Here is an 11,752-nt window from a genome sequence, read left to right as displayed (position 1 = left end):
GACTGTACTTAGTTGTCAAGATATGTTGACACTGAAATGCTAATTTGATCAGAGTTAAGGCAATTGTTGCTCAGGTTAGCGATGTGGCCCCTGGGCCTCTTGATCCTTAACTGAGAGCATGACAAGAATAAATGTAGTTCTTTGCAGTTATGTAGACGTCTGTTTAAGATTTGAAGATTCTATTCTTCAATGCAATAATCATTAATTAGAATTTCTATCTGCTTATTCTATTAAATTGGAATAAATGTTGAAACTAAAATTAATATTTGTTAGCCCACATTTCCTCTAATTTTCTTAAATTTTGAAGATCTTTTGATTATTTTTTTATGCCTCCAATATTAAAATATTTCTGATTTTTACGTATTATAAAGATTTGATATAAAGACATATATTTACAGAAAAGCTAATATATTGACCATCTAATAAGTGAAAAAAACTGATTTTAGTGATTTTTTCACACAAATTCATGTATAGAACGGGCGCTTAAAAAGCTGATAAAAAGTAAGTTGATACGCAAATATTACTTAAAAAACAAATTCTGAAAACTAATCATATCACTAGTTTACATTAGTTAAAGATTCCAACAAAGTTCTTATTGTTTTGAAAATGCTAAAATAGACTCACTAATCTACAGCAATTCTGAATTGCGAAACGTGATATTTCCCTACGCCAATATTCCGTCAAAAATATAGTCCTTATTAGATTCTTAACATTGATTACTATTTTTATGCCAAGTTGTATGATAATAAATAAGAAAATATACTATTTTAATTTTCTTTCATCTTCATTTATTGTACAATTAATCAATTAATTTACGTTTGACATGTCGAAAACCAGAAAAGACTCCTTTCTTAAACATCACAGTGATAATTACAACTGTTGTCAGTTGTGCATACGAGCATATAGTACTTCAACGTCGAGACATTCCAATCCGAGGCAAAACAAGGTAGGTATCAATGTACAAAAATTACATATTTACCACAAAGAGACGCTTTGTCGTTTCCAGCTCGAAGACATAAGGTAGCAAACAACCAAAAACTATGATGAGATGTTTTCACCGATTATATCTATGGTCTGTTATAGGTGTGTATCGAATCCTGAGATTGCAATTGGTGATCTAATGAATTTATGTGGATTTATTAGTATTGACTATTCATTGCTATATCACTTGCTAAAATGCACTGAACATGGAAGGGTGCAGACGTTTACTGTTTTTCGCATGTATGTGTTTATTTATTTTTAAGCGGGAAACGAACGCTAGCCCAAATCATGAATGTTTTAACGATACGGATTGTGGGAAAAATGCAGTATGTGATATTTCTGGTGGCGAAACCGATAATGTATGTGTTTGTAAACCCGGTTTTTTTGACAACCGTCCCACCATTACCGCCTTATCGGACGGGTGCCCTGGTAGGTATCACTAACCAAACAGATGATTATATACCGTATAACGGGTAATTTTTACTGCTGTGATTTTTACGAATTTGTCATAAAATAGGGTGATTTGAATTTTTACGCGTTATTTTTTTATGAATTGGACATGTCCGTAAAAATTAAAATCATCTGTGGTAAAATGGGGAAATTTCACCGTGACTTTGTTACAGTTGACACATATACAAATCAGAAAATCGTTTTTCTGTTAACGATTCCTTATATTCATAGCTAGGGATGTCAAATTGGTCAATTTTTAGTACTCGGTTACTCGGACGTTTTTCCGATCGAGTACCCGGGTACTCGTTAAGAGCGTAAATAAATATGAACAAGTACATTGATAACTGTAAAAAACTTGGTCACTTTTGTAGAAATTACTTCTTGTATTTAAGACAAATGTGATTTAACATGTTTGTCGTTCCCCCCGTATAGAATAAGCTAGTTTACTCGCACAGCTGATATTTTACGTTTTTTGAATCTTCAGTTCTTTTAAAATATTTCCAGACCTTTGAAGTTTAGGTCTGTTCAATTTCTCTACTGTTTGCTATCTAATTTATATAATAGACTATATAAACAACGATGTTCACTGAAAACAAATCATTAAAGTAAGCCCAAAAATAAGGGTCGAAGACAGCCATAGGTGAGAAAAGCTAGGTAAAAGGTGTTTGGTCACGATAATTACTATATAAACACTGCCACAGGCGATACGGTCATTTAGCATATTTAGAGGCGTAGGAAATCCTAATAACTGTATGTACAAGTGCAATGGACGTTTTAAGTTTAAAAACCGATGTTTTTATGCATTATTAAATAAACTTAGAAATGTTTAATTAAAAAATATACATCAGAATAACCGAGTACCGATTTTAGTATTCAATACTCTGACGTTCGATCGAGTACCCGGTTAACCGGGTACTCGTTGACATCCTTACTTTATACATTTACCTTGATTTCATATGTGATATACACTTTACTTATTCCTATTTATCTGGGTATCATCATTGATGTACACCATGTGCTCGTCTCAGTTCGATTTATCGGGGAAAAAAGAAAGACAACTCCATTTCAAAAATTTTTTCTCTCTTTCTTTCTCTCCCAACCAAAAAAGACATCTAGCTACTAACGTGGATTTATACGTGGTTTTAAAAAATACTCAAGACTGACTGAAAGATCTGAACTGTTATCACCACCTGACCAAAAACGCCCAAATATACCTACATGTACAGCCGTCAGGGACTGAGCTGAAGGTCATGAACATTACTCTCATACGTACGACGTAGAAATTTACGTGCGGTGTTTTTTTTTTGCTTCTGTGAAAATTAACGCGTTTAATTTTTACGGATTTATATAACTCGTAAAAATTAGTAAAAATTAGCAGCACGTAAAAAATACCCGTTATACGGTAATTCCCTAGTTTTCTCACGGTAATTAACACTGTTAACAGATGGCCCAAAATATTTCCATAGTTTTGGTTATTTTGAAACACTACTAGAATGATTGTTAGATTAAAATACATAATAGGTACTGGTTAATAAATCAGAAATATTTGGACAACTTTAAGCTGCTTAAAACTTAGAAGAATAATCATTTGTAGGTAACAAAGTGTTTATAATATTTTCATATTATTCTGATCGTAAAACATCCTGTAAAAACTCCATGTTTGGGAAACTGTTTACTAATCGGATTTTGTATGGCAACGCGCTTTGAAAAAAACGAAGCACTTTGAAAAACATTTTCAAAGTGCGTTATTTTTTGGAACAAATCGATGCTTTTTTAATTTTTAGCAAATTTTTGACATATTATTTTGACGTATAATTTGTTTTTCAGGGTGCATTAATATTTGACCATCTACAAGCACTTAAAAAAATATTAAAGGGATTAATTTGTTATAAAATTTAATGGACTTTTAAAAAAAGGTTGTACAGTGTCCAGTCGAAATTTTGAAGACCTTCAAATATAATATTTTTTAGTATTTAAAGTTTCTTTAAAAGTGAGTTGTAACCACGCTGCCACTTCTACTCCCATTCTGTGTACATATTTAAGACTTTTATAATGAAGCATGCGAAAAGATAGGTTTTTAATTTTGTAAGTTTCCTTCAAAAATACTGAGTACTTCCTGTTTAATTTATCAATGAAAAGTGAGTTTCAATATTAAACTGAATTCAAGCGTGTCACGTTTTTTCTAACAATTTTCAAGGTAAAGTTCCCATGTTTAGGCTAATATTAATAATAAAGGACTCAACAGGCAGGCCAACAAGAATCTGTGAACGGTCAAAGCAAATAACAGTCCTTTAGCTGTTTTTTTTTTATTTTCACCAGATTTCTAAAATCTTTTCGGTTTATAAGCACAGTTTATAATAAAAATACAGTTTAAAAATGATGGTCCGTAGCCTCACGTTTTGACCTCTTGTAGGGGTGGAAAGGTTTGTAATGTGCTAACCTTTTTTAGGTGAATGCAATGAGTTTGGAGAGACTGATCAGTGCGAGGGAAACACCCTGTGTACGCAAACACCGCAAGGATATGGATTATGTACTTGTCCAGAGAATACCTACGGACCACCAGAATGTCTTGGTAACAATTTCTGGCTATTTAATCTTGTTAATATGTAAGTGGTCAAATTCATGTTCACTATTTTACAATAAGCTCATTTCTGATCCGTGGTAATATATTGTGACATTTAACAGGGGAATGCGATGAGTTTGGAGAGACTGATCAGTGCGAGGGAAACACCCTGTGTACGCAAACGCCGCAAGGATATGCAGTATGTACTTGTCCAGATAATACCTACGGACCACCAGAATGTCTTGGTAACAATTTCTGGCTATTTAATCTTGTTAATATGTAAGTGGTCAAATTCATGTTCACTATTTTACAATAAGCTCATTTCTGATCCGTTGTAATATATTGTGACATTTAACAGGGGAATGCGATGAGTTTGGAGAAACCGATCAGTGCGAGGGAAACACCCTGTGTATCCAAACACAGCAAGGATACGGAGTGTGTACTTGTCCAGAGAATACCTACGGACCACCAGAATGTCTTGGTACACATCACAATCAGTTTTGGGCTTTATTTTTTTTTATGATACACTATAATACAATGCAACATTTGACGGGTGAATGTGATGAGTTTTCAGATATAGATTTCATGTTCTTGATAGTAAATTTTTGCAAAAGTAATGTTTAACTGTTTCCATGGGTATTGTGCAAATGGAGAACGTGTGAGGTTTTTTTTGAACAACTGAGTGCATAAATTGAATGTATGAAATGTACAATTTACATTGAGCAAGCTGAGGCTTGTTTTATTTTGTTAATTTACTAAACTACTATTAAATACTTATATCCAAAGCTGAAGGTTCCACCACAACAGAGAAATCCCGTAGAAACCTGATCCTGGTTTATGGAGCCCTGACCATTCCTCTGCTTTTCCTTGTCCCTGCTGCTCTTGCCAGCGGTCTGAGTCTCGGCTGATTATGTTAACTACTATGTCATTACAGGAATTAAATAAATGAATGAGCATGTCTAATGGAAGTTGGGTGGTCAAACATTTAACCGTCAGATGTATTAAAAACTATTAGGCCAAGAAAGCTCAAATTAAATAGAGAAAATCCTCTTACAGGTACAACAACAAAAGGGGCTTAGTATTGACCACAAAAAAGGATGTGGATAAAAATTTCCAGATTTTCATTTTTTTTAGCAAGATCTACTGTACTTAGTTGTCAAGTTATTTTGATACTGTAATGCTAATTTGATCAGAGATAAGGCAATAGTTGCTCAGGTTAGCGATGTGGCCCCTGGGCCTCTTGATCCTCAACTGAGAGGATGACAAGAATAAATGTAGTTCTTTGCAGTTATGTAGACGTCTGTTTAAGATATGAAGATTCTATTCTCCAATGCAATAATAATTAATTAGAATTTCTATCTGCCTATTCTACTAAATTGAAATAAATGATGAAACTAAAATTAATATTTGTTAGCCCACTGTTCCTTTAAATTTGTTAAATTTTGAAGATCTTTTGATTATTTTTTAATGCCTCCAATATTAAAATATTTCTGATTTTTACGTATTATAAAGATTTGATATAAAGTCATATATTTACAGAAAAACTAATATATTAAATATCTAATAAGTGAAAAAACTGATTTTAGTGATTTTTTCACACAAATTCATGTATAGAACGGGCGTTTAAAAAGCTGATAAAAAGTAAGTTGATACGCAAATATTACTTAAAAAACAAATTCTGAAAACTAATCATATCACTAGTTTACATTAGTTAAAGATTCCAACAAAGTTCTTATTGTTTTGAAAATGCTAAAATAGACTCACTAATCTACAGCAATTCTGAATTGCGAAACGTGATATTTCCCTACGCCAATATTCCGTCAAAAATATAGTCCTTATTAGATTCTTAACATTGATTACTATTTTTATGCCAAGTTGTATGATAATAAATAAGAAAATATACTATTTTAATTTTCTTTCATCTTCATTTATTGTACAATTAATCAATTAATTTACGTTTGACATGTCGAAAACCAGAAAAGACTCCTTTCTTAAACATCACAGTGATAATTACAACTGTTGTCAGTTGTGCAAACGAGCATATAGTACTTCAACGTCGAGACATTCCAATCCGAGGCAAAACAAGGTAGGTATCAATGTACAAAAATTACATATTTACCACAAAGAGACGCTTTGTCGTTTCCAGCTCGAGGACATAAGGTAGCAAACAACCAAAAACTATGATGAGATGTTTTCACCGATTATATCTATGGTCTGTTATAGGTGTGTATCGAATCCTGAGATTGCAATTGGTGATCTAATGAATTTATGTGGATTTATTAGTATTGACTATTCATTGCTATATCACTTGCTAAAATGCACTGAACATGGAAGGGTGCAGACGTTTACTGTTTTTCGCATGTATGTGTTTATTTATTTTTAAGCGGGAAACGAACGCTAGCCCAAATCATGAATGTTTTAACGATACGGATTGTGGGAAAAATGCAGTATGTGATATTTCTGGTGGCGAAACCGATAATGTATGTGTTTGTAAACCCGGTTTTTTTGACAACCGTCCCACCATTACCGCCTTATCGGACGGGTGCCCTGGTAGGTATCACTAACCAAACAGATGATTATATACCGTATAACGGGTAATTTTTACTGCTGTGATTTTTACGAATTTGTCATAAAATAGGGTGATTTGAATTTTTACGCGTTATTTTTTTATGAATTGGACATGTCCGTAAAAATTAAAATCATCTGTGGTAAAATGGGGAAATTTCACCGTGACTTTGTTACAGTTGACACATATACAAATCAGAAAATCGTTTTTCTGTTAACGATTCCTTATATTCATAGCTAGGGATGTCAAATTGGTCAATTTTTAGTACTCGGTTACTCGGACGTTTTTCCGATCGAGTACCCGGGTACTCGTTAAGAGCGTAAATAAATATGAACAAGTACATTGATAACTGTAAAAAACTTGGTCACTTTTGTAGAAATTACTTCTTGTATTTAAGACAAATGTGATTTAACATGTTTGTCGTTCCCCCCGTATAGAATAAGCTAGTTTACTCGCACAGCTGATATTTTACGTTTTTTGAATCTTCAGTTCTTTTAAAATATTTCCAGACCTTTGAAGTTTAGGTCTGTTCAATTTCTCTACTGTTTGCTATCTAATTTATATAATAGACTATATAAACAACGATGTTCACTGAAAACAAATCATTAAAGTAAGCCCAAAAATAAGGGTCGAAGACAGCCATAGGTGAGAAAAGCTAGGTAAAAGGTGTTTGGTCACGATAATTACTATATAAACACTGCCACAGGCGATACGGTCATTTAGCATATTTAGAGGCGTAGGAAATCCTAATAACTGTATGTACAAGTGCAATGGACGTTTTAAGTTTAAAAACCGATGTTTTTATGCATTATTAAATAAACTTAGAAATGTTTAATTAAAAAATATACATCAGAGTAACCGAGTACCGATTTTAGTATTCAATACTCTGACGTTCGATCGAGTACCCGGTTAACCGGGTACTCGTTGACATCCTTACTTTATACATTTACCTTGATTTCATATGTGATATACACTTTACTTATTCCTATTTATCTGGGTATCATCATTGATGTACACCATGTGCTCGTCTCAGTTCGATTTATCGGGGAAAAAAGAAAGACAACTCCATTTCAAAAATTTTTTCTCTCTTTCTTTCTCTCCCAACCAAAAAAGACATCTAGCTACTAACGTGGATTTATACGTGGTTTTAAAAAATACTCAAGACTGACTGAAAGATCTGAACTGTTATCACCACCTGACCAAAAACGCCCAAATATACCTACATGTACAGCCGTCAGGGACTGAGCTGAAGGTCATGAACATTACTCTCATACGTACGACGTAGAAATTTACGTGCGGTGTTTTTTTTTGCTTCTGTGAAAATTAACGCGTTTAATTTTTACGGATTTATATAACTCGTAAAAATTAGTAAAAATTAGCAGCACGTAAAAAATACCCGTTATACGGTAATTCCCTAGTTTTCTCACGGTAATTAACACTGTTAACAGATGGCCCAAAATATTTCCATAGTTTTGGTTATTTTGAAACACTACTAGAATGATTGTTAGATTAAAATACATAATAGGTACTGGTTAATAAATCAGAAATATTTGGACAACTTTAAGCTGCTTAAAACTTAGAAGAATAATCATTTGTAGGTAACAAAGTGTTTATAATATTTTCATATTATTCTGATCGTAAAACATCCTGTAAAAACTCCATGTTTGGGAAACTGTTTACTAATCGGATTTTGTATGGCAACGCGCTTTGAAAAAAACGAAGCACTTTGAAAAACATTTTCAAAGTGCGTTATTTTTTGGAACAAATCGATGCTTTTTTAATTTTTAGCAAATTTTTGACATATTATTTTGACGTATTATTTGTTTTTCAGGGTGCATTAATATTTGACCATCTACAAGCACTTAAAAAAAATATTAAAGGGATTAATTTGTTATAAAATTTAATGGACTTTTAAAAAAAGGTTGTACAGTGTCCAGTCGAAATTTTGAAGACCTTCAAATATAATATTTTTTAGTATTTAAAGTTTCTTTAAAAGTGAGTTGTAACCACGCTGCCACTTCTACTCCCATTCTGTGTACACATTTAAGACTTTTATAATGAAGCATGCGAAAAGATAGGTTTTTAATTTTGTAAGTTTCCTTCAAAAATACTGAGTACTTCCTGTTTAATTTATCAATGAAAAGTGAGTTTCAATATTAAACTGAATTCAAGCGTGTCACGTTTTTTCTAACAATTTTCAAGGTAAAGTTCCCATGTTTAGGCTAATATTAATAATAAAGGACTCAACAGACAGGCCAACAAGAATCTGTGAACGGTCAAAGCAAATAACAGTCCTTTAGCTGTTTTTTTTTTTATTTTCACCAGATTTCTAAAATCTTTTCGGTTTATAAGCATAGTTTATAATAAAAATACAGTTTAAAAATGATGGTCCGTAGCCTCACGTTTTGACCTCTTGTAGGGGTGGAAAGGTTTGTAATGTGCTAACCTTTTTTAGGTGAATGCAATGAGTTTGGAGAGACTGATCAGTGCGAGGGAAACACCCTGTGTACGCAAACACCGCAAGGATATGGATTATGTACTTGTCCAGATAATACCTACGGACCACCAGAATGTCTTGGTAACAATTTCTGGCTATTTAATCTTGTTAATATGTAAGTGGTCAAATTCATGTTCACTATTTTACAATAAGCTCATTTCTGATCCGTTGTAATATATTGTGACATTTAACAGGGGAATGCGATGAGTTTGGAGAGACTGATCAGTGCGAGGGAAACACCCTGTGTACGCAAACGCCGCAAGGATATGCAGTATGTACTTGTCCAGATAATACCTACGGACCACCAGAATGTCTTGGTAACAATTTCTGGCTATTTAATCTTGTTAATATGTAAGTGGTCAAATTCATGTTCACTATTTTACAATAAGCTCATTTCTGATCCGTTGTAATATATTGTGACATTTAACAGGGGAATGCGATGAGTTTGGAGAAACCGATCAGTGCGAGGGAAACACCCTGTGTATCCAAACACAGCAAGGATACGGAGTGTGTACTTGTCCAGAGAATACCTACGGACCACCAGAATGTCTTGGTACACATCACAATCAGTTTTGGGCTTTATTTTTTTTCATGATACACTATAATACAATGCAACATTTGACGGGTGAATGTGATGAGTTTTCAGATATAGATTTCATGTTCTTGATAGTAAATTTTTGCAAAAGTAATGTTTAACTGTTTCCATGGGTATTGTGCAAATGGAGAACGTGTGAGTTTTTTTTTGAACAACTGAGTGCATAAATTGAATGTATGAAATGTACAATTTACATTGAGCAAGCTGAGGCTTGTTTTATTTTGTTAATTTACTAAACTACTATTAAATACTTATATCCAAAGCTGAAGGTTCCACCACAACAGAGAAATCCCGTAGAAACCTGATCCTGGTTTATGGAGCCCTGACCATTCCTCTGCTTTTCCTTGTCCCTGCTGCTCTTGCCAGCGGTCTGAGTCTCGGCTGATTATGTTAACTACTATGTCATTACAGGAATTAAATAAATGAATGAGCATGTCTAATGGAAGTTGGGTGGTCAAACATTTAACCGTCAGATGTGTATATATATATATATATATATATATATATATATATATATATATATATATATATATATATATATATATATATATATATCATTAAATTTCCATTTTAAATAAAACAGAACGCGACAGTCCAAATTAAATAAATCGTTTACTGTTAGCGCTTTCAGCCATGTCGGCTCTTCAGACAGTAATAAAAAATTCTCTCTTTAAAAATGTTTTGTATAACTATCTGAAGAGCCGACATGGCTGAAAGCGCTAACAGTAAACAATTTATTTAATTTGGACTGCCGCATTCTGTTTTATTTATTTAAGTATTTTTTGCTGTACCAAGGCTTTATATACGAGGGTTGTTCGGAAATTATTGAGACATTTTCTCTTATTCTTTTAGTAAAAAAGATAAACTCTTGAAATTTCACCAAAACGTAAACCAGGATAGAGTTTATCAATGTGAAAAGTTTCTTGTGCATGGCATGAATAGATCATTCCTAGTAAGCTGACCAACGTGCCTTCGTCCTGTAACCCGGCGCAACCGCAAACTTTTCGCAACGTCATTATAACGCTTCTTATTGCTCCCGTGTTTTAAACACCTTATAAACGAACTGAAATAAGAATTATTTTTTATTTCTTATCTTTTGTTTTAATTTCAAGATGTCATCATTTACATTTTCTCATTCTCATTCTTGTTTTTTTAGAGAAAAAATCGAGATATTTTTACCCGAAAGTCTAATTACTGTGAATGACTCCTGCAGTCATTTTTTTTTTTACATATTTTAGAACTGTTGACAACAGTTAGTGTGTCAACAGTTGTTAATTAATCCCTTTTACCTAATTCTAGTTAAACAATCAGTGAACAAAAATATGATGAACTGAAGTTCTATACCTTGTCTTGTCATCGTATAGTTTTTTTTACGCAATTGCGTGGCATTAAAAGGTCTTCTTCTGAGATTTCCACCAGTCTAATGGTTTTCGTTGCGCCGCCTTGGCGTCAAAATTCAATGTAAAGTCGTTGTCAGATTTTTATTGTTTGGTAAATATATGTGTACCATATCCGTATTTCAACTCGAACATCAGTGAAACTTAATCAACAGTTAGTCGCAAAGAATAGCAAAATGAACATATTTAATTTGATTTCTTTTATCATTAACTGTAATTCTACGGACACTTATAAAGTAGATGTTTAAGTTGTTTAATCTCCGAGTTCATGGCTGCGCCGGGTACCCCGACCACCGACTTGTTTATGTACTGTCGTAAACAAAATATTAAATATTCTTTTAATATTACTTTGTTTTATTATTTGTTGGTGTTTCTTCAGTGTCTATGCCAATTTTCACCAAAATTCGTCACTTAGAAAAGAAAATAATCGATTTGTCTCAATAATTTCCGAACAACCCTCGTATATATCTATCTATCTATCTATCTATCTATCTATCTATCTATCTATCTATCTAAAGCACTGAATAAAATCAACAACACTAGGCATCTTTAAAGTGTTTGGATAATATATAGATACTAAGCCAGTATGAAGATTTGGGGACAACCAGTCCCTTCTTCAGGATCAAAAACAATATAATTACTCATGTAATTTATTTTTTTTACTCATGTAATTTTTTTTTTTTGGGGTCCTGAAGAAGGGACT

The 11,752-nt window shown here is 32.9% G+C and overlaps 2 protein-coding genes across 4 annotated transcripts; both read left to right on the top strand.

Annotated features, from left to right (window-relative positions):
* Positions 1–527: 527 nt before the first annotated feature.
* LOC128164251 (stabilin-1-like) lies at positions 528–5,440 on the top strand. 2 transcript variants are annotated; one of them, XM_052828033.1, is made up of 6 exons: positions 528–946; positions 1,245–1,410; positions 3,881–4,003; positions 4,117–4,193; positions 4,353–4,475; positions 4,781–5,440. In XM_052828033.1, the coding sequence occupies exons 1-6, from the start codon at positions 824–826 to the stop codon at positions 4,820–4,822; spliced, it is 654 nt and encodes a 217-aa protein (XP_052683993.1). In that variant the 5' UTR covers positions 528–823; the 3' UTR covers positions 4,823–5,440. The 2 variants fall into 2 exon arrangements, with proteins under 2 accessions (XP_052683993.1, XP_052683984.1); XM_052828024.1 differs by having other exon boundaries at positions 809–946; positions 4,117–4,239; positions 4,781–5,434.
* Positions 5,441–6,134: 694 nt separating this feature from the next.
* LOC128164277 (stabilin-1-like) lies at positions 6,135–10,086 on the top strand. Of its 2 annotated transcripts, none has more exons than XM_052828061.1 (5): positions 6,135–6,544; positions 9,016–9,138; positions 9,252–9,328; positions 9,488–9,610; positions 9,916–10,086. In XM_052828061.1, the coding sequence occupies exons 1-5, from the start codon at positions 6,322–6,324 to the stop codon at positions 9,955–9,957; spliced, it is 588 nt and encodes a 195-aa protein (XP_052684021.1). In that variant the 5' UTR covers positions 6,135–6,321; the 3' UTR covers positions 9,958–10,086. The 2 variants fall into 2 exon arrangements, with proteins under 2 accessions (XP_052684021.1, XP_052684013.1); XM_052828053.1 differs by having other exon boundaries at positions 6,142–6,544; positions 9,252–9,374.
* Positions 10,087–11,752: the final 1,666 nt, after the last annotated feature.

This window comes from Crassostrea angulata, chromosome 1, assembly GCF_025612915.1.
Source record: "Crassostrea angulata isolate pt1a10 chromosome 1, ASM2561291v2, whole genome shotgun sequence".
NCBI classification, from domain to species: Eukaryota; Metazoa; Mollusca; class Bivalvia; order Ostreida; family Ostreidae; genus Magallana; species Magallana angulata.
This window is presented reverse-complemented; position numbering and strand designations above follow the sequence as displayed.